This window comes from Pygocentrus nattereri, chromosome 5 (assembly GCF_015220715.1).
Source record: "Pygocentrus nattereri isolate fPygNat1 chromosome 5, fPygNat1.pri, whole genome shotgun sequence".
In the NCBI taxonomy this organism is placed as follows: domain Eukaryota; kingdom Metazoa; phylum Chordata; class Actinopteri; order Characiformes; family Serrasalmidae; genus Pygocentrus; species Pygocentrus nattereri.
Genome location: NC_051215.1, coordinates 9332541 through 9358195, shown reverse-complemented (window position 1 = coordinate 9358195; position 25655 = coordinate 9332541). Strand labels below are relative to the sequence as shown.

Genomic DNA, 25655 nt, shown 5'->3' with positions numbered 1-25655 from the left:
TGAGTTCCATGATAGAAGTTGTGATAGTTACTGTAGGCTCCACACCCCCAAGTCGAGTCTTTAACTTATTAAACTGTTCTAGCATCTGTGAAGCAAACGGTTAGAACAGAAGTTGGCAACCCAACAACCTTTCAACATAAATCAAACCTCTTTGGGAGTCACAACATTTTATCTCCATTTTACCATCTTGGCTGTAAATATGTCAGTATGCTAATGATTTATAGACTAAAAAATATAAACAAAAACGTAGATTTACTTTGCTCTGCTGTGAGCTTTAGTTCATCTATAGCTGCTTTTCTCCCATCTCCAGCAGGAAACTTTACTCAAAAGTAGAAAAAATTCTTTTAAAAATGTCTGTCAACAATTATATCTTTTTACAAGGCTGAGATCAGCTTCTCATTCACCAGCTTCTTGTTGGAAATTTTCCCATTCCACCTTAAATGCTGCCTACAAAATGTAACTGCCGCACCATTTAAGGTGGAACGGGAACATACGAATGAGAAGCTGACTTCAGCTTTGTGATGTTTTAGTGTGACAGTTTCACGTTGCAGATCAAACGTATCAAGAAACCAACTGGAGTGATTATGAATGCAAAGAGGGCAACAGCTGCACCAGGGCAGTACAAGAGTCGCATAAGTTGCCAGAGTTTGCTTGATTTTTTGGCCAATGCAAAAATAATGTGATAAATAATGATGGAATGAGTAAATAATGTAAATGCAAATTGAATAAAGCCCTATGATCGATCATGTATTTACATTCTGGCCAGCAGATGCTATGAAACATGCCAATATGTGCAAGTGGACTGACAAAGAAATTAAAACAAGAATTACAGTGAGAAATAAGATCAATGCCCCTGATTAATGGTCATTTCTTGAGCCAGTGCATTCTGTCATTGCACTCTTACAATGTAAAAATAGCGAAAAATGACCAAATCAGTAATGAGAACCTGTTCAATATTAAAGCAGCACTATATAAGTGTTAAAAAATCAACATTATACTGATGAATGTATGATTACAACAGAGGATCTTTCACTCACATCCTCGGAAGACACGTCCGTTACCAAGTTTTGACTAAGTTCTGTTTGAATACTCTTTCAGGGCCCAATCATCAGATTCATCTCCTTGGGCTCTGAAGCACAGCCCACATTAGGAAATGTTCCTCTACACATTGCATGCAATTACACATTTCCACCATAGAAGTCTCTAAATCCCCAGATCTTACATAGTGTAGCTTTAAAGACTTACTCTGTATCTCTTAAAAATATGTTTTGGACACGACTTTTTATTCTCTTGTACAGAGCTTGTAATTCACATACAGTACTGTGCATTGTTCCAATCCTTTATCTTGGAAATGTGTTTTTTATTAAAAAAAAAGTTTGGTTCCAGATTTCTCCTGGATGCCTCCAGCTATTGCATGAATCTGTTGCCTCTGTCAACAGCATGCTTGATTTAACGTAATGCAGTAGTGAGTAGCCAAGCCAAGTACTGGATAATTACAAATCAAACAAGGCTTCCTCCGGTACAGTTTAACAAACCTGGTTATTTGACTTTATTCCAATAATATTTTATTTATTTATTTGTTTGTTTATTTTTCTGAGCAAGTAAACACATACTGCCTAAATACAGAGCTTTTAAAATCTAATTTTCTCATGTGCATAAAACATTTACACAGTAAATTGTTTGTGACATTTCAGTTTTCACTTTAATTTAATTAATTAGACTGCAGATGATAGCATTTAGAGACTGACCTACAAAAAGTTTTTACCATATTGTTCACATAATAAACTGACCTATAAATGCTGTGATAACAACAATAATCATTTCACATTTTACTTAGTAACACAGAAAACATCATTCCTTTTCTCATTCCAGTAGTTTAATTCACAAAGACTCGGTTTCCCAGCCTGGGATTAAGGCTCATTTTGGACTACACAGCAGTGGAGATGGAGATTAAATGAAGATTCCCTCTTAATGGAAAATCTAGTCTGGGTTTAGGTTCAATCTCTGTTCGACACTGACCATCTGATTGTGAAAAAACTGTTCTTTAACTGTATCTTCTGAGAATGTTGAGTCAGTATTTTGTCAGTATAGGCAAACATCTTCAGCAGGTTAGCCATTGCCACATCATCACCAGCACATCGTAAAGTCTAAAATGCCCATACCTTATTGGTCAGATGTTTGTAACGTAATCCACTTTTGATGACAATGTGAAATAATGAGGCTTTCACTCATTTCATGTACAATATATTGACAAAAGTATTCACTCACCCATCCAAATCATTGAATTCAGGTGTTCCAATCACTGCCATGGCTACAGGTGTATAAAACCAAGCACACTGGCATACAGACTGCTTCTACAAACATTTGTGAAAGAATGGGTCGCTCTCAGGAGCTCAGTGAATTCCAGCGTGGTACTGTGGTAGGACGCCGCCTGTGCAACAAGTCCAGTCATGAAATTTCCTCACTACTAAATATTCCACAGTCAGCTGTCAGTGGTATTATAACAAAGTGGAAGCGACTCAGAACGACAGCAACTCAGCCACGTAAAATGACAGCACGAGGTCAATGGATGCTGAGGCGCAGAATGCGCAGAGGCCGCCAACTGTCTATAGAGTTGATCGCTACAAACCTCCGAACTTCATGTGGCCTTCAGATTAGCTCAAGAACAGCATAGAAGAGCTTCATGGAATGAGTTTCTATGGCCGAGCAGCTGCATCCAAGCCTTACATCACCAAGCACAATGCAAAGCGTTGAATGCAGTCTAGATTCTAGAGCAGTGGAGACATGTTCTCTGGAGTGACAAATCACGCTTCTTCATCTGGAAATCTGATGGATGACTCTGGGTTTGGAGGTTGCCAGTAAAGTTTGGTGGAGGGGGGATTATGGGGTGGGGGTACTTTTCAGGAGTTGGGCTCGGCCCCTTAGTACCAGTGAAAGGAACTCAATGCTTGAGCAGACCAAGAGATTTTGGACAATTTCATGCTCCCAACTTTGTGAGAACAGTTTGAGGACGTCCCCTATCCTGTTCCAACATGACTGCGCACCAGTGCACAAAGCAAAGGTCCATAAAGACATGGATGAGCGAGTTTGGTGTGGAAGAACTTAACTGGCCTGACCTCAACCACATAGAATGCCTTTGGTATGAACTGGAGCGTAGACTGCGAGCCAGGTCTTCTTGTCCAACATGAATGTCTGACCTCACAAATGCACTTCTGGAAGAATGGTCAAAAATTCCCATAAACACACTCCTAAACCTTGTGGAAAGCCTACCCAGAAGAGTTTAAGCTGTTATAGCTGCAAAGGGTGGGCCGACATCATATTAAACCCTATGGGGTTAGAATGGGATCTCACTCAATTTCATATGTGTGTGAAGGCAGACGAGCAAATGCTTTTGGCAATATAGTGTATACTTTCTATTAAGAAACCAATATAAAACTCTTACAGGATTAACAACATTAAAAGTTTCATCAGATAAAAAGAGCCTCATCTGGATCCATTTCCTACTGAACCTAACAACATAAGAGCACTTTCAAAAGCATATTTCTATCTTTGGTAATTGCCTGTGTCATTTGTACTGCACTTAATTATTTCCTGCAAGGGCAAGAATAAGAATTGTATATTATTTTATAATATATATATTTTTTGTGCATTTTCTTTGCTGTGTAACATTCACTTATTGTGGTACCATCTTAGTATTAATACCAAGCAGGCTGCCTGTATTTAAATGTAACTGACTATATTGCAATGTGAGCACAGTCATATAGCAGTGTTTGCCATGGCAATGCATTCTGTTGTTTCTCAAAGCATATAATCACTGTAACTGTGCTGGTTCAATTAAAAATAGAAGTTCATAATTTGTTCCTAGCTTGAACCTGCAGTTCTAGGAGAGGACAAAAATACATCATTTGAAAGATCCATTAAAGGCTCTTCACACTCACACATCTTTTACCAAAGTGGATATTTAAAGGGCCATCCATTGAAAGGTACTTTAGGAAAACAGGTGGCATTGCTCCAAAAACCCAGAGAAACCTTTATTTTTAAAGCCAACCTGAAGTTACTTTGCAGGTTCATGTCATGTTATTGATTATACAAGACAAGAATTTTTCCTTTAAGCTTTGATCGAAGTTTAGTGGCTTTTATTACCTTGTGCTAATATTAATATTGTTAATTATGAATATATTATTTATTCATATTAATACTGACCATAAATGCCATGTTTCATTTTCTCTTCCCACACCCAATCACACAGAAGTCACATCAACTAAGTACAATATGCAAATTTTTCCACTCATCCAAAGTTCAGTCTTTCAAATTGGTTGCATTTTCTCTTTCTTATGATCCATATGTTCCCAAACACATTTAATGTTGATGGCACCTGGACTGGGGTGGTCAGTGCATTGTGCTGAGAACACCAGCAGCTTCTTTGTTTTTTCTTCACAACTACGCATCCTTTCAGACTCATAGTGCTAAGTCGTGTTCTCAGAGTGGAAAGATGGGCAGAAACACCGCTGGATGTTTTCACATCTGAAGCAAGAGTGGAGCTTAATTTTCCCCTCTTTCTCAAAGATGAAAGTCGTGGCCACGCATTAGGATCTCGTTCCCACGCTTTTCTAAGACATGGCCATGCATTATTTTTATTTATACAGGATGTCACCAGCGGGGCTCTGTAGAAAAGTCTTAAACATGTACTCATGCTTTTCTGCTCTGAATCAGGATATGGTATTAGCTCAGCTCTGTGATGTGCTAAATCCCAGGGCTTAAAGGTATATTGAATTGGAGTGTGCTAGCAGAGTGATCACTCAATACAACTGCCCCCCGCCCCCTCTCTCATCACTAAATTAAGAGTTAATGCACATTGGTTTACTCACTCTTCAGACTCTCCCAGCGCCTCTCACCTGCTATCACCTGCTTACAATTTGGACACTGTTACCTGGTACAATCTCACAGTTTAGCTGAGATCATTAACACTTCAACATTCAGTACAGTGTTTGGATCACTGGTTATATGAAGCATTTATGTTATTTTACACCGTTCAGGCATGACATTATGACCACCTCCTTGTTTCTATGCTCATTGTCCATTTTATCAGCTCCGTTTACTCTATAGCTGCACTTTGTAGTTCTACAGTTACAGACTGTAGTCCATCTGTTTCTCTGCATACATTGTTAGCCCCCTTTTAGCCTGTTCTTCAGTGGTCAGGACCCCCATGGACCCTCACAGAGCAGGTACTATTTGGGTGATCATTCTCAGCACTGCAGTAAAACTGGTGGTGGTATGTGGTACGCTGGTCTGAGTGGATCAGACAAAGCAGTGCTGCTGGAGTTTTTAAACACCTCAGTGTCACTGCTGGACTGAGAATAGTCCACTAACCAAATATATCCAGCCCACAGCGTCCTGTGACCACTGATGAAAGACTAGAAAATGACCAACACAAACTGTGCAGCGGCAGATGAGCTATCGTCTATGACACTATCATCACAGCACTACTGTGTCTGATCCACTTGTACTAGCACAACACACATTAACACATCATCCAAATAGTACCTGCTCTGTGAGGGTCCATGGGGGTCCTGACCACTGAAGAGCAGGGTAAAATGGGACTAACAAAGTATGTAGAGAAACAGATGGACTACAGTCTGTAACTGTAGAACTACAAAGGTGTATATACAAAAATGAATGTAGAAATGTAGATTAAACTGCTGTAAACTACAGATCAAAAAATATTCTATATTTCAGTCAAGCTGCATCCATCTCCAGCTTTATTTATTCGTCATTATTTTCCAGCTTCTTACAAATGATCTGAAACCTGTGAAGATCTTTTGACCTGTGATTCCAAATGTTTTAACTTCTTTTGAACGACAGAAAAGACTAACTTGCTCTCTCTCTCCGTCCACTCCACCAGCTCCTCCAGCCCTGAAGATATCCGTGAATGACACATACGTGGTGGATCCTGGGCAGGACGTAACACTGACCTGTGAGGTGACAGCGGGCTTCCCCATGCCCACAGTGACCTGGTCCCGTTATCCTGGCCCCCTGCCACGTCGTTCTGTGGTCCGTGGCGGGTCACTCACTCTGCGGTCAGTCACGCCGGCCGAGTCGGGATTCTACAACTGTACCGCTGTCAACAACGTGGGCAACCCTGCCAGGAGGAACGTCAACCTTGTAGTTAGAAGTAAGTGCATATAAGCCTCTGCAGTAGTGTTGACTGAAGCCCAGCTGCACTCTGTGTGCTTCTATGATAGAATCTGAGATTATAGCCCTCTCAGTTAAATACAGCCTTAAAATGGCTTTTCTTTAGGTGATTTACAAGCAGGAGATCCAACAGATTAGTTCAAACCAATGTAGACTAGTAGCATCATATTAGAATCACTTCATAAATGTATCTGCAACAAAATTGGTTCTATATTATTGTGCATACACTTGAACAGTGCTTGAACAGCAATCTTTTTTGTTTGGTCTGCACTTTAACGTATTAATCAGGGATCAGTTTATTTTGAAGTTACAATATCACTATCGCTATGTTGGGAATTATGCCAACCCCTATGCATTTTATCCCTTTGTTGTAGTGATCAGCTCCTTTTCAGGTGTTGAAACGTCTTTGACACAAAATAATTTTGACATGTGCTTTTTAACCATAGTTTGAAAAAGGAGGCAAGACCTACTCTTCATATCAAGGAATCATGAAGTTGAGGGACTGGTTGGTTGGGATAGTGTAGTGGTTAACACCTCTGCCTTCTACGATGTAGACTGGGGTTCAATCCCCACCTGGGCAAACACCCTACAGTACACCAATAAGAGTCCTTGGGCAAGACTCCTAACACCGTCTTGGTCTCCCTGTGTAAAATGATCCAATTGTAAGTCGCTCTGGATAAGAGCGTCAGCCAAATGCCGTATATGTAAATGACTGACTTACTAAGCCGGGTTGTGTAATCCTTGTCCTGCAGTTCTACCATTTTGGAGAGTTCAGATCCAACATATTTAGCTCTTATATTCAGATATATTCAGATATTTTTGAAAGGTATCAATCCCTGGATCAGATGTTTTTGATTTGGGTTCCATGTAAACTCAGTGCCCATTAATAAACAATATCAACAGAGCTGTAAAGGAGCCAGAGTTAGCCATAAAGACCCATTTTCATCTGTTGTCCCTGGTCAGAGGTTAAAATAACTTGCATAAAAAACAGTATTAACTCTCATCATATGAGAAATAACTCATCTTACACAATAATAAAATGCACATCTAGCTAAATATATAATATGCATATAAAATATACAGCACATGCAAACATTACTAACAGCCTAACACATACCAGGGCATACAGGAGACGATGTATCGCACTGCTCTCATGTTATTTCAAAACTAATGCACAAGCACACTTTATAAAAATGCTAAATTCTCTTCCTTTTCTTATGCATATGCACTTGAGGGAGGTCTACGCAAACCTGAGGACTACGCAAAGAAATGAGTGATGTCACCACTGATTGCACGTCCTGTTTGATTTTTTTGAGCAGCCATTTTATGAGCTCCAGAAAAGGCTACAGGCTTTCTAAATTAAAAGTCCTCAAATAGCTCTCTGTGGCAGAGGAATGTGGGCACTTGGGTTGAGACAGGATGCGTGTGTGAGGGAGTTTTAATGTGGCCATGCTGAGATGTGACAGAAGTGAGGAAACCGCAAACATTTTTAATGTAGTTTCATTGAAGAGCTTTTAATCTGCGCTCTATGGAAATGCAGCTGTAGTGACTGGATGATGGCCTGAGCCTTTCAGCTCTCAGGATCTGATGTCCATGTGTGAAGATGTAGTGGAAATTGAACTGCGATGCTTGTGCACACCATGCTACTGTCTCACAAATTCTGTTCTTCTAGTCAGCGTAGTTTGTTTCGGTGGGAAAGAAAATAAGTACACGTCTTCTATGGAGTGCACACTCCTACACATTACTGCACAATTCGTTTTTATTTGCTGAATTTAATGTAATGGGGGAAAAAATAAAGCGTAAAATGTGATCTGTGCAAAAGTTATGGCACATTTTATATTTTATTTTTTCATCTGGCCCTGAATTTGTCAGAGTTAGGAAGTATTAGTAAAAAGCTTTTTTTTTTTAATTGCAAATGTTTTTGGAGGTATTAATACTTAATTGTGAGAAATTTCAGTAGTACTTCCAGTAAATCCTGTTTTCCTGTGTTATAAATGCATTTATAAGGTGTTACATGGCATGGGTAATACCTCATAATGCTCTGAATAAGCTTGTGTAATTGCTTATAAGTAGCTGTATTTGCAGAACACTTCATAAAGCAGGGGACTATGGTTATAATGCTATAGTATTTAGGAAGAATGAATGTTGCAATGCAATGTAACAAAGTTTTGGTGTATTTTCTGTATAACATCTAGATCCAACACAGTAATTGTTACACACTTAGCTAACATGAAGCAGCACTCGCATGCACTTCAGCATTTTATTGAAATGTTTAAAAATAAATAAATAAATAAATAAATAAAAATACACTTTTATATGTATATATGACCAGATATTACAATGCATTGTGGAAAGGGACTTTATGAAGTCATACACTCTTGCTTCATAAAGTGTTATACATGTAATCATAACCACTTGTGCCGGATATGATAAGGCGTTATGTATCCATTTATAAAGCACTAAGCATTTAGCATTTATAGGACGTGCTACCAAAAATTCAAATTCAAAAGTGTCCCCAAACTTTTGACGAGCAGTGTGTTTATACATCTTTGTATTTAATTGTAAATTTAAGCACCCTAAGCAATTACACTTGATGGAATTTCAAGCCGGCTGAAGCTCACCACGTCCACCTCTCCATGTCAAGGGGAAGGGTGTGTGTGTGTGTGTGTGTGTGTGTGTGTGTGTGTGTGTGTGTGTGTGTGTATTGACTGTGCATGAGGGCAAGGCAGCAGTTGAACTTTGATTAGCTCTGCTGCCTGTGTAATCATGTCAAACGCTTGAGGCTCTGGCATAGACGTTATAAAAACTAGCATTACGCCCAGCCGTCATTACAGCCCCGTGGCTATTCTTAGCCCTTTTAATCATCTTTATTTACTCCAATTAATCGGAGTGGAAAAGAGGTAATTAGCATCAGCGCACTGTCTCTAAGTGTGTGGGGTGGACGTTGACTCGGAATCCGTCTCTGCTGCCGGTAATGAGCGTACTACACGTCAGGAACACACACACACACACACACACACACACACACACACACACACAATCAGCCCAGCGTAGAATACAGGGGGCTGTCCATTTGAACACATGGCTCTGAGCATATGGCGCCAAAATCTCAGTCCCTACCTGCAGGGTCATTTGTCATGTTGTCAGAACAGTAAATACCGTGCTAAGCTTTTAGCGATTTGAGTAGAATTCAGGTACAGATGCCCTGGAGTCAGTGTGCTCAACAATACAGAACCTGTCAGGTTCCCAAGAGATGTATGAACTATAGCAAGTATAATATGCAAATGCTGTGCAACATCACATGATGGACATAATAGTTAGGCGCAAAAAGACATCGCAGTGTGTCTAGAATACTGAACAGACCCAAAGATAATAATAAGATGACTGATAAAGCTCTATTGAGAATGAATTTAATCAAATAACAGTCTAATACAAAAGTTTACGCACCCTGGTCAAATTATTTAAAATGTGAAAATTACTATTAATTTGCTGTTTTTCTCATACTGCAAAAAATCAATTCAATTCAATTAAATAAAATGTGGCATGACAGAATATGTAAAAGGCCTCTTGTTCCAAAATTGGTGATCAAATCTTGAGCAAAGATAACAAAAACAAAGGAAAAAAAAGATAATTTCCGAAATGATTTGAATTGAATGTAGACTGACAAACATATAGCTCAAGCAATGGTGACACAAGAGCACCGCTGGATTGATCAAATCTGTAAAAGCTATATTGTGTCCCTTAGAAGTCACCAAACAAAAGCATAATATAACTAAGTGTAACGCTGCACAAACACAAGAGGACACTTGTGGATCTTAAACATGGAAGTCTGTTTAATGAAAGCGTTATCAGTACATAAGTCCAAGTAAAACACAATCTCAGGGCAAATCCAATATTGTAGTCCAAAAACCAAACAGGGGCCAAAAAAACGGAATACCCAAAACATGCAGGCAACCAGAGCAAAAGGGCAAATCCAAAAATCCAGTGAAATCCAGAAAGCAGGCAAAAGGTTCAAGGCACAAGTCAAATAATCAGAAACTTACTGCCAAGAAAACTTAGTCCAAGAAATTGGCAATACTAAAGAACCGAATATACCAGGGACTATTTAAGCTCTAAGATAAACACAAGCACGGGTGAATTGAATTAGAAATCGGGTGACTGAGAACAAGGCAGTCGCACGTGATTGGAGGAATTGGTTGCGTCATCGGGACCGGATCTCTTAGGTTTCTGCATCTACAGGCACTTTTGGCTGTCCAAATATTTGGAAAATATTCTTCAACAAAAATACCTTTGAAGTGTCTGTAATAGTAGTAATGTGAACTGAAATGGTCTTTACAGGGAATTTAGTTTGAATTGATTGTCTTTACAAGAAAGACAAGAAAAAGACATTTTCACCATGACAAGCACACACATATGAGACAGACGTTCATTTTGGGGTGGCCTGATATCACGTTTTCATGTCTGATTCCAATACTGATACCACAACCTTGAGTGTCCGCCGACACCGATACCAATCCTATACGCTCCTTTTCCCTCACTTAAACAAAGCTGTTAATAATACATTTTTCTGGATGCCCTTTGCGTAACCTTACCATCTAAACAACATCGGGCTGAAACTGTGGAGCAAATATTCTACTCCCCTAAAGAAAAAATACATATCCCACAATTTGACTTAGACTTTTTATTCTATTTATTTATTTCTTGTGTTTTCACACACAGAACATAGCAGCATTTTCGATTGGTCAGAACAATGCAAACACTTGAATGAATTTTAAAGAAATTGAAATTTCTGAAATTTAAAGTGCAACTTTAAATGAAATTAAATTTAAAGTGCAACTTCATGCAAAAGCTTTAAAACTGTATCCTATTCCTCAATGACAGCAAAAAAAAAAAGATCCAATAAGACCATAGACCATAAATAATAGCATTTCCAGTATAAAACGTACAGTGGAACACACTACAGTAGACATGGCATTTTAAGGCGCTCGCAGCTGTATTCACTAAAGACTGTTACACCTGATATCAAGTTATCTTAACTCCACACAGCTGACACGATGACCATGCTACTGACACGTTTCACTCACGTTTGGGCTTCTGTTCACGTGACACATGCTGCGCATCTGTCTCGCCACTAGGGCTGTCACAATTGGCCAAAACTGATGAACACACTGCATACCTATTTTTGCACATTATGCCCATAAGAGGGCAAACCAGTGCAACAAGAGAGTTGCATCTGATTCAGTTGCCCCTCAAATTCATGTTTCTCTTCACAAATCTTGTCCTCAGGGGCGTGCCCATTCACTGATGAGAAATGACCATCAAACACAACTACAGAAAGTGAAAAAAGGTTCAAGAAAGGTGTAGATCTTCACTTGGGCCATTAAATTGAGGCATCTGACTTTTTCACCCATTTCTTTCCATTGTTTCAGTGCTGTGTGAATGCATGTGGCCGTGATTTATCAGAGGGAATGTGAATGCGAGGAGGAAATCTCAATGGAAATGGAAATGGACGCATTTGGGTGCATATTTTTAAGATGTGCCCTCGGGTTGCTAGTGTTGATATGGTAGGCTAACTGTAGCTTACATAGCTTGCATAGAGCCAAGTGCCACAATTTTGTTGTCTGCTAACCTCTAAGTTGCTCTGAAGTATTTCCAAACAGGGCTTTTTAGAGCACCCGGAATGCAAATCACTCTCTCTGCATCTGACTTGGGTTGCGAACTCTCTGCCCTCATTACCATACGGTTGTTTTTGAATTATTCGCTTGTTTCAGTTGGACATACATTTCACTTTAAATCATGAGTGTCATTGTGTGATCCTGTCCATCCTGCAGTGCATTCAGTGCAGCGGCAGTGGCTCATGTGAGAACCAGTGAGGCAGAAAGCCATGGCAATGCCGCTTTTTTCCACGCTGAATATTAGTTCTCACAATCAAATGTCTGTTTTTTGTATAATTATTATTTAATTATATAATTGAATTGGAATATTCATTGACATCCCTAGTTGTGACACATTTTGTTCAAGGTTTAGTTAAGCATTAATGCTATAGTTTAGGATCATGGATCATATTGGATTATGCTTTTTTCCCTCCGATATCCAATCCAGGGATTTTGGCCAGTCTCAGACCAATACCGATACCGAGTATCAGATTGATGCACCCCTATTATTTATAGAAAAAAAAAGACACAATTAATCTTTTTTCCAAAAGAAAATCTGGGCCATAAGCAAAACTGGTATTTTGAGGTAAATTATCCTTCATAAATTACATTAACTCATTACAATTAGCAATTATAATATATGTGAAAATGTGTTGTGACACTAATAAAATATTTGGTAAGGCTTAACCTGCAACACAACACTGACATAACCACATCAGTATAGCAGATTTTTAGATGTTTTGAAGTTCTGGATCTTGTGAGTTGTCATGACATATTTAATTCAGTAATATAACAGCAATCAGTCACATATTCATATATATATAGATATAGATATATATATATATATATATATATATATATATATATATATATATATATATATATTACACTCACTGGTCACTTTATTAGTAAAAGGTTGGACCCCCTTTTGCCTTCAGAACTGCCTTAATTCTTCGTGCCATACTTTCAACAAGGTGTTGGAAATGTTCCTCAGAGATTTTGGTTGGTTATTTGAGTTACTGTTGCCTTTCTATCATCTGGAACCAGTCTGCCCATTCTCCTCTGACCTCTCACATCAACAAGGCATTTTCATCCACACAACTGACCGCTCACTGGATATTTCCTCTTTTTCGGACCGTTCTCTGTAAACCCTAGAGATGGTTGTGTGTGAAAATCCCAGTAGATCAGCAGTTTCTGAAATACTCAGACCAGCCCGTCTGGCACCAACAACCACGCCACGTTCAAAGTCACTTAAATCCCCTTTCTTCCCCGTTCTGATGCTCGGTCTGCACTTCAGCAAGTTGTCTTGACCACCTCTACATACCTAAATGCACAGAGTTGCTCGTGAAGCTCAATCTGACTGTTAGTCTGTTTGCTGATGATGCACGTGATTCACTCATGTGATGTTGCTGAGTAGGATATCAGCATGCAGGACATTTCAGGTCGCCAGTTCGTTCACATTAATGACAGATTTGAGCCACTTACCTAAATTAGTGTGAACCATCGTGTCAGAGAGATTGGATTTGAGCAAAAAATCAGATTTGAGCAATGAGCCTTGTAATGTGAACGTAGCCATTATGCTAACACATAATGCCACATATTAATATCAGTCATGACAGTCATGACAGCTTATGAAAGCATATAACATCTGCCATGACATGTTTATAGCATGGTTGTGTCAGTGTTATGTAGCAGATAAAACTAAAGCACTTTAGATATATTTTTTATGCTTCATGCTAAAAGTCTGGACAAATATCTACACGTCTACTTTCAAGACTAACAGATGCAAAACGTATAGCAAAACGATGGTAACAGCTTTTAAGGGTTAATGTAGGTTCTACTGGTGGTAAAACTGCATAATTACTATGACTATAACAGCCTTTGTACTAATGCATTTCCTACTATTACTGTATCTTTTCTATTCTCTACTTCTAACTTCTCTCTCCCACTTCCCTCTCTCCTTTGCTCTCTCACTCCACAGCAATGAAGAACTTGACGTTCCAGATCACACCAGACTCCAACAAAGACGGCGAGAGCATCCAGATGGGTCGCGACCTCAAGCTGTCCTGCCACGTGGACGCGCAGCCACAGGATAAGGTCAATTACACCTGGTATAAGAATGGCGCACCGGTCTACCCATCAGACAGCCTGATAGTGCTGCGCAATGACCCAGACATGCCCCCTGGCACCAGCAGCCTGGAGATTGTGGACATGAAGTTCCGAGACCAGGCCACCTACAGCTGTGTGGCCAACTTCCCTGCCAGCAGTGTTCCTGAGCTCCGTGTTGACGTCAACATCACGCAGAGCAGCGGTGAGGATGTTTATCCTAATACTTTTTAAGATCCACACCAAATTGGGTGACTTTCCAGTGGGCATTTTAGTTTTTTTTGCCATTTGAATAATCTGCGTTTTCCTTTCACTAGTGTCCCAGTAAGAAAGGATTTGCATTGTAACGATGATACTGTAGGTTTCATATTTGTACTTGTGACCATGGTGTAACTTTGAACGTCTCTTAAGTGTATAATTATACTACACAACTATGACTGTATGTTTGCTCTGATTAGGTCTGTTCACCGCAGTGTCGAGAGCTAGCACAAGAGAAGTCAAGTCAAGTCAAGTCAGCTTTATTGTCAATAATACAATATGTGCAGAACATACAGTCTACTGAAATTGTATCGGTGTAACGATAACAAATAGACGGTAAACAGGAAAAGTTTGAATTTAAATAGACACTAAAAAAACACTAAACACTAATCGTAAAAATAAACATTCATTGTAGAAAAATTGCATAATAAAAAATACTATAAATATAAGAGGTCCTGAAATGAACACTAAAGTGACATAAGGCACATACAGATTAAGGTCTGTGGGTATAAATAGTGCAAATATAAACAGTAGTGCAATTAGACTGAGCTTATGGAGCAGTTAAAGTGATTAAAGTGAGGAGTACATTCATAGTCATAATCATAGAACCAATCAAAAGTTTGAACACTCCTGTTTATACAGTCATTTGCAAAGGTTTGGCCGCCCCTGTCAAATGATGTTTTCTTGATATTCTAAGTGATAATCTTCTACAGTGAACACACAGTTGCACATTTTACTGTTTATTTGCTGAAAGCAATCAGATATTGTTTGTTAAATTATGCACATAAAATAATAAAAATAATTTGCTAAAATTTTGCAGAAAAATGCCACATTTAAGTGTGTTCAACAAATCAACATATAAATTGACCAGAACCTTCAAAGTTTGCTTGACTATGTGTTTTTTTTTCTATAATCTGCTGATGAAAATAATGTTAAAAGTAATGTGTACATTTAGATAAAGCTTTTTTTTTCCACTCATTTAGCTATATAACTTCCTTTACAGTCAAACTTGGGCAAAATAATCTTAATTAGCCACACAAAATGAAACAAAGTAATTGCAATAATACACACACACACACACACACACACACACATATATATATATATATATATATATATATATATATATATATATATATATATACATTTATATACAAACCTTTTTTGACAGTGCTGATTAATACATTTAACATTTAAGCTGAAAACAAAAAATGTAATTTTTCACATTTTTGGAAACAAGTAGTTTCATTTGGGACTTTTTGGAAATGTAACGTTGAGAAATGTAGAGTTGGAACCAAAATCAGTAAATCATCCTAATTACTATGTGCTGCTCATTAAAGCAGTTAATTAGTGGAGTATTTGCTGTTGTTAAGGCATTCAGCCAGTTCAGTTGTGTTGTGACAAGGAGGTGCAGAGTCTAATAACCCTGTTTGCTTGAAGGCCGATATTGTCGAAGTCTTAACTATCATTGTAAATTCTTTAAAAAAGTAATGGAAAAGATGAATGAAAGAAAACACCTTCTCTGAGAAGGTATAAACTGTGTATAGTATGTCTGCTTACACAATGTGATACATAAGATCAGCTTACACCGGCCTCTCACTCTTAAGAAAAGACAAGCTTACAATTTATTTCATTTATTTATTACGTGCTGTCTTATTTAAATAGCCGGATGGGTTAACTGGTACCAAATTGAGATTTGATATCTTTTTTATATAAGTAACCATCCATGTTTTTATCCGTGTCTTTTCAAAGGAATGGAAAGAATTCTAACAAGCTGTTGAGTTTCGAACGTGAACTCATAAGAAAAGATACACTGACAATATCTCTCCGGCTTTAGCTTTTCATTTCTATTCAAACAGGTTGGCTTGTACAAATCCCTTACCTCTTCTACATCTCTCCCTTCATTTCTTTACCATTTATTAACTTCTTCCCATTTTACAGGATTTTCCATTAATATAAGCTGCTACAGTCTCCTTACCCAGTAACACAATCCTATTCATTTGATTCAGACACATAAGCCTGCTTCAGTTAGTGATGATTTCAAATTGTACTTTGATGGTCAGAAGGAATTCTCTTGTGTATGTCCAGTGCACTACTAATGAAGTGCCCTTGGCTTAGGGTGAAAGATGTCCTCCACAAAAAAGCTATGAGAAGTGAGTAGATGCCATCTCTACTTTCTATCATCGCTTCTCCTCCCTCTGATAGGCCTAAGATGTACAGAAATCAATGAATATAACAAAAGTCCAGAGCTCTTCAAGAGTCTTCTGGCATGATGGATTTCTATAGCACATTTTGAAGGCTAAGCTCATGTAGTATTTCGGTTTTAAACCCCCTTTAGAGGTCAAACTCCTCATACATTATACGAGTTGACACGCCACCACATTTTGGTCTTGTGGAAGAACCCCCACTTTGCAGTAGTGCAGTAGCTCTCTGTAGCTTAAACCTGGTAGCTTAAAATCACACATGGAGCAAAGGCCTAACTTATACAACTCAGAATTTAATGAAAAGCTACAAAGCTGTCAGGACTTATAACTTGTGGATGGTCCAGCATAAAAAGCCTTATAAAATTGATTCAGAAGGTCAGTGCTTATTTCTAACCAGTGTGCTCTGACCTATATTGTGGTAGAATGTTAAAGATAAAGGTGCCAAAGGGTTCTTTGGAGCAGTCCCGCAGAAAAACACTTTTGGTTCTATGAAGAACCTTTCAATGATTGATTCCGTAAAGAGGTAAACTTTTGTAAATTTTGATTAGAAGTGGGTGACATGGCAAAAAAATAAGTTGGATCATGCAAAAATGAACCAATAGTGCCACTTTCAAAACATACTGAGAAAAGTTATACTAATATACTATATCCAGTTAAAAAAATATATATACTAAATCCAGTTAAACCAGACTATCTCTGCTTTTCATGAAATAATGAATAATGAAATGAAATATCAGTATTAATATTTATGATTTGCCTTGATTCAGTTTATACATATCATCATATTGCCGACACCTAAATGAGATGTACAGTATGGTGCGAAAGAAGACCACCCTTCATTTATTTTATTTCCAGTCAGAACAGCAATTACATACAAGCTGCTCATTTTTCAGAAGATATTGCTGAGGAGAAAAGATACAAGATGATCCATTTGTGAAGAGGAAAGTTAAAGGAAACTAAAAGGTTTCAAAACCAGAGTTCAAAAAATTTTGAAAGATATGGGAAAATGGGTTTCCTAACAACCATCGGCAACGCCTGGTAGACCACCACAACCACCACCAGCAGATAAACAGCACTTAACACTTTCATCTTTGAGAAAGAGGAGAAAATGAAGCTCCAATTTTGCTTCAGATTACTCACTTTTGTGAGTCTGAAAGGATGTGTAGCTGTTAAGAAGCCCTTACTGAGAAAAAGTCAAAAACAGAGGAAAATGGGCAATTCCAACAAAGAAGCTTTGTTTGGTGGTTTCAGAACAATGGGCTTCTAAGACTGAACTTTGGAAGTGTGACAAAATATCCCTGCAAATTTCTTTGAAAAAGAATGGAAGCTATAATATGGCAAAGAGTGGACATAGTAAATACTGAAAAGTTTGATATTATATTTAGTTGTGGAAGCATCTGTGTCATTTTCTATTAAATATATGTTTTGTGTTTTTTCCTGACACAAAAAAATTGACATTTTTGACAGGAAATTGAAGATGTGAAGGGTGGTCTCTGACATTTGCACAGTACTGTACTAGTAATTATAAAGCCTTAAAGAAACTTTAAGAAAGGTCTGATACCAATTAAAGTGTTTTCCCCCTAGATCCATACATCCAAGCCAATAATGCTTAACAATGTAGACTTTCATTGTTAATCATTTCAAGGCCAGTGGTCATTTGTGACCAGCCCTTTTTCACCCGTGTTGTGGTTGACTATTTTGTAGAAAGGATGTAGAACAGATACATCTGATCACATAGTCTTTTCATCTCCAGCGAACCAAGGGGAGTTGGCATCCCTCTTTGCTACAGCCATTTGGCAATTGCCAACTATCTCAAACTACATGAGCACTACCAAAAATCTCCTTGTAATATCAAACCTGTTTCAAATGATCAGAACCACTTGGAAGCATTTAGGATTAAATTGAGGGTCTTGTGAATTGCAAAATCACTTGTGATGGTGAAAAGTTGTCTGTGGCATCAGAGTCACAGCTAAAATATTGTGGTGTTAATCTGGCTTTACATGTTTTTTTAGAATTCTTGAAAAAAGCCCTAGTATGGTTGTGGGTTTCCTACAGGGAGATTGCTGGGATAGTGGGAATTCCCCCATGCAACCTTTGTAATCTCTGCGCTCATTCTTAGGAAATGTCTTTCATGGCATTCCTTTTTCCCTATTCTCCTACCATTCAAAAGTTTTGATCTTCCAAGATCGTTTTTCTGTTTTTCTGGCTGCACACGACCACCATGATCAATCTTCTCCACTGTCTCCCATTCTCACATTTATTTTCTCTCTCTGTTTCTCTGTGGTTTTTTCAGATTGTTCCTCCCTGGATTTCCCATAGACCTGGGTTTTTTTTCTAGACTGTGGCAGACATCTATAGAATCAGGGTTTATTATTTAACCCTGAGGCTAATAAGAATGCTCGGTTGCCATTCACATGCATCACATGCATCATTCCCATGCATCATAGAGAGCCTCCATTAAATATTTAGGTATTCAATAAAGGCACAAACTCTGTTTGTAAAATGATTCTTTCTCCATGTATCTTACCCTCGCTGGAGATCTTGACGGTGCTCAAATTCTGTTTATTTACCCATAACTAATGTTAATGTACTTGGCTTAGGGAAAAACATGTCCTCCTCAAAAGCACTATGAAAAATAAATGGATGTCATTTCACTAATTAAACATCTCCTTCATCTGATTAACTGAAGATAACCAGAAACCAGCGAGTAAAACCCAGCCCAGAGCTCTCCTCTAGAACTTGCAGGCTAAACACATATAATGTTTTAGAGTGTTTATACTTGGCTTTAAAGTCCCAGCGAGCACAGTCTGAAATATTTCTAATGATGTATGATACTAAAATTGAGTGGAATATGAAAGATCTAGCATAGATTGAATGAAAAAAAAATGCTTAAAAATGCTCCTCAGATCTATGTGAGTAGTGCATGTGTGGTCTTAATATTCTAATGAGCACATCCCCAAGTCCCAATACTCCCAGTGTAAAGCACAAGTAAACACAAGAGCTCAAGTGGAGAGAAATGAGTGAGACAGGCTGTATATATGGAGGTTGTGTTGTAGACAATCCACACTCCACAGCTCACTAAAAACCATGTCCAGCTCTTATGTGGTGATGTCTTTTCAATTTGCTGCTAGTTGTGCACAGTTGGACGCTGGTTGACCAAACAAATGGCCAGTTGACTGAACAAACAGACAGTCTTGCTAGCTCACTCATGCATGCTAGGTTAGCTTTCCATTGTTTATTATCTCTGTGAGTTTCTCCAAAAATACATATTTAGGTTCAGGGCTGATCACCTTGATCTACCTTTGAATGCATATGCAGGTAAAAAAAATAACATCTTCATTGAGTGTGTTTACTTGCACTTAATAATCTGATAACTGCAGAAAATCAGTTTTTATCAGTAATCCGATCAACACGTTTACATGCACTTGAGTAATCAGATAATGCAAAACTCTGGGTCTACGTGAATCAGACCATAACCGGACTGGCCAATAAACTCACAGATAAAGATGTGCCGTAGACATAATGTAAAACTCAAACTATTTTTTTTTAAACATCACACCACTTTATCTGAAACCATGAACATACTTCATCTAGAAGATGAAGAATCTTTAAATCCTTTATCTTGTCAAGCGTGCAGTTTCAGCATCACTCCAAAAGTGTTTTGCTGCATCTAACAGCAACGTTGCTTGCTTATTTCTGGTAATGCCGTCTGTTTTTGCACATGCACAGACTGAGAAATCCGAAAAAACTCAGAGTAAGAGTTTAGATGTGCTGACAAGTCTGATTACTGAGCTAAAATCCTGCTCTCCTTATTAGATTCCCTAATCAGATTCCTAGACCATACTCCAGTCTAAGAAATCCGAGTATGCTGCTTACATGACCATTTGAATAATCAGATAACTGCAGAAATCCAGAGGAAGATGGAGCTCATGTGATGTCAGACCTTGAACATAGCCAATGCTATGCAACAACCTTTGGTTTCTTATGACTGATTCATATCCTAACTTCCTTTACATCCTAACTTGCTTTACAGCCTGATTTTTACTACACTATTTTTTAAAGTCTGAAGCTCACTCTCTGTGGTCTAAGTGAACTCGTGAAGCACACTAGCATTTTTTGACTATTTTCTATTAGCTAGAGTTACAAGATAAATAATATTATGTCAAACTGGCATTTTAAATTTGTAAAGATATTAAATAATGTCAATCAAATAAAGTACTGCACTGAAAGTAAGAAGCAACTGCCTATTTAGCGCAGAAGGTCATGCATAATTATGCTACAATGTGGTGATATAGGTGCAGCGCTCAAATACAGCATGAGCACACTTACCTGACTCAGGCTAGTTATATCATAAAACTGCAATACAGAATGGTCAAAATAAAAATAACAAATCGGCCAATTGTCAGTTGCTTGTTGGTCCCTGACATCCAATCTGGCTGCATTGTGTTTACATTATACAATCAGATCTAACCACAAATATGGTTACACTTTTCTTTGAAACCCTTAAATGGCCAAGACTCACTAGCTTCTATAAAGTAACAATAACTTTGCACTGTAGTCCATTTAGTACTGATTAATAAGCCTTAGGATGTAATTTTAGCCTTAGCCTGAGATTTTAATGGGTAAAAGGTGGAAACGTGACAACACCGAGATATGTGAGGCACTCATAATGCGAGTATACCAGGCTTTGGTTTGTCTTCATTCCATATCAACCCTCGTTCAGAACCTTTAGTGTTAGCAATGATGAGGAATCACACCAAAACATGATTGTATACAGTGACTTTCCATCAAATTCAAATAATAAAATATCTTCAACTTACAAAACAAATGAGGTACTGAATTAAAGTTTAGAATCTCTGTCTGTTTTAATACATTCTTATTGAGAAATTATGAACATTACACCATGTTTTTGTTATTTTTGGCAATAATTGTTACTTATAAGTGTTAACCTACATTAATGAATGCGTTCCACAGGATGCTTTTGATTGGTCAGAATTTGCATAGAGACCCACCAGTTTCAGTTTGAGATTTGCAAAGAAAGACTCAAATCTGTCTCTTTTAGTCAAAGTTTTCTGGTGGTTTGTCTATTGGCACTAGCCTCCTTCTTACCATCTCTATTTCTGTCTTTCTTTTTTCAGTTCATTCTTTGAAATTAACAAAAAATAATTAGTACACTGTAATGATCTATTTATGGTAATTTCTTGTCTTTTCTTCTTTGCCTCGAGAATTTCTTCACCACCCTGGATGTTCATTTCTTTTATTTCTCCTTTCCAGTCATTCCTCCTGTCCTGAGCGTGCCGGTGGGAGGGAGCGTAGTCAACGTGAGCGAGGGCGGGACTGCAGAGCTTGTTTGCATGGTGGACGGTAAGCCCCGCCCCCCCGTGCTGTGGTCCCGCGCCAACAAGGACCTGCCGATGCCGTCAGGTGACTGGGTGGTTGAGACGCGGGACGGGCGGCTGAGGCTGACCAACGTGACGCGAGACATGATGGGGGCGTACCGCTGCCAGACAGCACCGTACAACGGCCTCAACATCAAACGCAGGCTTTCGCAGGTGCAGCTTAACGTGGAATGTGAGTACCTACAGTCCTCCACATCTCATTACACTGACAAGTGCAGGAGCCCGGGGCTGTATATGAAGCATCTTGCAGGTAGAGTCCTGATCTGTAATAAGTTTTTGCCTTTCATCTTCCACTGAATGCAATCCTATAGTCATGAAGGAGCTTGGTCCTTGATCAGCAGTCTAAGACGATACAATGGGAGCTGCTCGTGTTGCCAAATGAAAACATCCTGAAGTTGTGCAATATATTTCATTAAGAGATTGTTATAAGAGTATTACAAGATTATTCAACATACTTCTTTGTACTTCTTTTATTTTTGGTGGCCTTGGACATACAGTAGTGTGCAAAAATACAGATACTTCATTCATTTAATTCCCAGTCAAATTGTCCATTAAGTACAAGTTATTATTTTTTCACCATCTGGAACAAAGCAGTAAACATGTATTTAACAGAACATTACACAGCCACTTTTTCGGTATATACTGTATCCAATAATCACCTATATTATTTATACCAAACACATTCTATGATGTTGAAGACTGATATCTGTGGTGGTCAGTTCACTTCTTTGTTTAATTTGCAAATATTCTCTGTTTTTGACTTTTTCTTTTTTATGTAAGACTTCTTGACAGCTATACATGATTTCAGACTCAAAGTGTTGAGCTGTCTTCTGACAGTGGAAGGACAGACAGAAACACCTGTAAAATGTTCAGATCTGAAGCAAGAGTGGAGCTTGATTTTCTCCTCTCTCAAAGATGAAAATGACTGTTTTTTGAAAAGCCCTGTTTTTTGCCCTTCTTCTACATGTGGATTGTCTTATATCTGACTTCCTAAGAAATATCTCCTGAAAACTGGTTAACTTGTGTTTAATGGTCCTTTTGATGGGAAATTAAATGAAGGGTGGTCTCTGACTTTTGCACAGTACTGTGTATTGCTTGTAAAATGACACTGTATTTTAAATATATTGACATTTTCACCATCCTGACTACAAAAGAAATTTAGCACAAAAAGCTCCAAGCAATGAACTTAGTAGTTCTAGTTCAAGTCCAAAAACAAGTAGATTAGCTGACTGCTTTAAACTACTGTCATCTTTGATAAGAACAGGAGCATTGTTGATTAAATTAGGTATGTGTCCTTGAAAAACTGTTCAAACTGAGTGTAATTATCAAGTGAAAATACAATTCTAAGTTTAATTTTTATAAAAAGAAATCAGTTACAAGTCAGCCTAACCAAAAGCTGTAACACCAGGGTACAAGTGTACAGGGAAAGGAACCACTGAGTCTGATACATGTGTATGGAAAATAGTAGTTTTTTTTTTTTTTTTGGTTAACATCAGCATCCCTGCTTGCTTAAAACCCTGCTGTTTCACTGGCATAGCTGGTTTCGTACTGCCCTATGCAGTTTCATTACCATGTTTTTTCTCAAGCTTTTGCTCATTGGCCCCACAAAAATCTGAATTTCAGATTTTTGTGAGACCAATGACTTTTTGTCTGCTGTAGCTTGCACCTATGCTTACCCTCATATCCTTATGAGAAACATTAAAGCTGGAGTAGAGGATTTTGTGGAAACCAGGCAGTATAAGCTAGTTTTTAGAAAAATCCAATCAAAAAAATCTCATCCCCTATTTCCAGCCCTCCTTCCAAAGCCATTCTCTCAAAACCAATGAATGTGCACAGCCTAAGGACACATACACACACAGATTACATATACGATAAACATAGCCAGCAAGCTGATATCTACACTGTAGCTAAAATTAGCATTCAACTAATACTTAATGTAGCTACATCAGTAGTTAGGTATGTTGGCTAAAACGACAAATTCCCCATAAACAAAACAAACAAGATAATTACCAGTCCAACAGAAAAATAGCAAGATTGGCATAGAGTATACGTGCAGCACAAGCACATGTAGGCAGGTCATGAGGTATGTAGGTAGACAGACAGGTAGACTGTCCAGTCTACCTCATTTGGTCATAATGAAATGATTGAATGGGGTTTTCACAGACCTATGGCCTCCACAAATATAACATGATGTAAAGAGTATTTCTAGAAATATAACAATGTTTCTAAAATAAATCACCTACTTAGCCTTTAATGCTATGTATTCACTTGGCAAGATGTCATTTTTTGCAATGTGAGGAGAGTATGACTTTTCATAACTTTTCCAGGTTTATTTGCCTTTTTTTCCAACATGTGATTTTATCAGGTACATTTCACAATAAAACGCAGCAAAACTATTTGGCTGAAATGCAAATGGTAGCCTGTAATTGCTTCCGATTCATTGGGTGCTACAGGTGCAGCTAACTGAACTGTGATTATCTCAGCAGATTCAGGAAAAAAAAAAAAAAACGTTGCATTTTACTGTCACTGAATTTCAAGACACTTTTATAGTTCCACTAAAAACATCAATGACCCTGAACAATGTAGACACATTACCTAGCCTGGCAACCAAAAGCATAATCGCTGCAGAGCGATGGAGACTACAGCACATTTGCCTCAATCTGTGGTGTGATTAGATCTGGTTTGATGAAAATGCACTAATGTGGTTTTAATCCAGGCTTTAACACGGTTATTTGCATCGAGTGAGTCGCCCAGGGACGGGCCCTGCAACATGGACGCGCATATTCCATTAAGACTCTACTAGCGGGCTACTATTATCAATGATAACCCCCCTTCAACCCCCTGTTATAGTTAAACAAAGCCTTTTGGAGCCTGCCCACGTATTAATGCATTCACACTTTCAAAAATGCATCCATTATGATGCTTGCAGAAAGTGCGTTTTCTAAGTGCCTAAACTAAAGGGGGTGTGAATTCATTAGAGCGCCGCGCTAGCGTTAGCCACACAAAGACGGCGGGGATAACTCCACACCACTCAGCGCTCTTCAGTCCTTTTCTCATGAGGCCATTAGCAGAAAGCGATGCACCGTGCCTTCATAATGGAGTTTATGTATTAAACTGGGCCTCTCTAAAAAGGTTCCCTTATAAGCTTTGTGCTCAGGGTGCACATAGAGGGGGGATTTGCGATAAATTAGGAAGACTCACATAACAGCTAGGTCGTGATCCTCTGAGCTAAGCTAAAGCTATTTAAGCTAGCATTTAGCATTATTTGAAGCTTTAGATACAAGTATAATGTCCTTTATTATGCAGCTCTGTCTAGTTCGGTTATTGAGCCTGCCTGTATTAGCCTGTTTATTGCTGTGATAATGGCTTTTAGGGTTACTTTATCCGTAATAATTTGAGCTTGATATATTTATCCGAACCTAACAGGACCCAGAGCTCATGTCGGGTTTAGTTGAGTTTCGTACTAGGGTTGTTATTGATAAGCTGGTTAACCGTTAACTGACAAATACATAAATGTCGAGCCAATGCTTTTGGCTAAGGAAGTTCATTTCTCTTAAAAAATGGACATTTAAATAGGTTTTTCAGTCAATTTGGAAACTGTATTGTATGCATGAGCAAGAACACAATTTGGTCCAGTAGCCCTAATTAGCCCTAATTACTGATGCACTCAACGTTTCTGAAGATTCCACCTTTGACACCTACACATTTTTGAGCTGATAATGCCAAAGCCACCTAGCTTTAGCCTACAAATGTGTATGTTAGCTGACAGTTAGGTATCTACTGACTTTCTGTAGATTGTTGTTTAAACTATGCAAAAGAACCTCAAGCTAGCCCTGGTCAGG

General features: G+C 38.3%; 1 protein-coding gene across 1 annotated transcript in view; it reads left to right on the top strand.

Annotated features, from left to right (window-relative positions):
* The window catches only part of LOC108426141 (MAM domain-containing glycosylphosphatidylinositol anchor protein 1), a 339434-nt gene that overhangs the window by 207176 nt on the left and 106603 nt on the right, over positions 1 to 25655 (top strand). The window contains exons 7-9 of the mRNA XM_017695434.2: positions 5903 to 6172; positions 13828 to 14157; positions 21689 to 21985. Of these exons, the coding sequence (XP_017550923.1) occupies positions 5903 to 6172; positions 13828 to 14157; positions 21689 to 21985 (897 nt within the window). The remainder of the gene's footprint in view (positions 1 to 5902; positions 6173 to 13827; positions 14158 to 21688; positions 21986 to 25655) is intronic.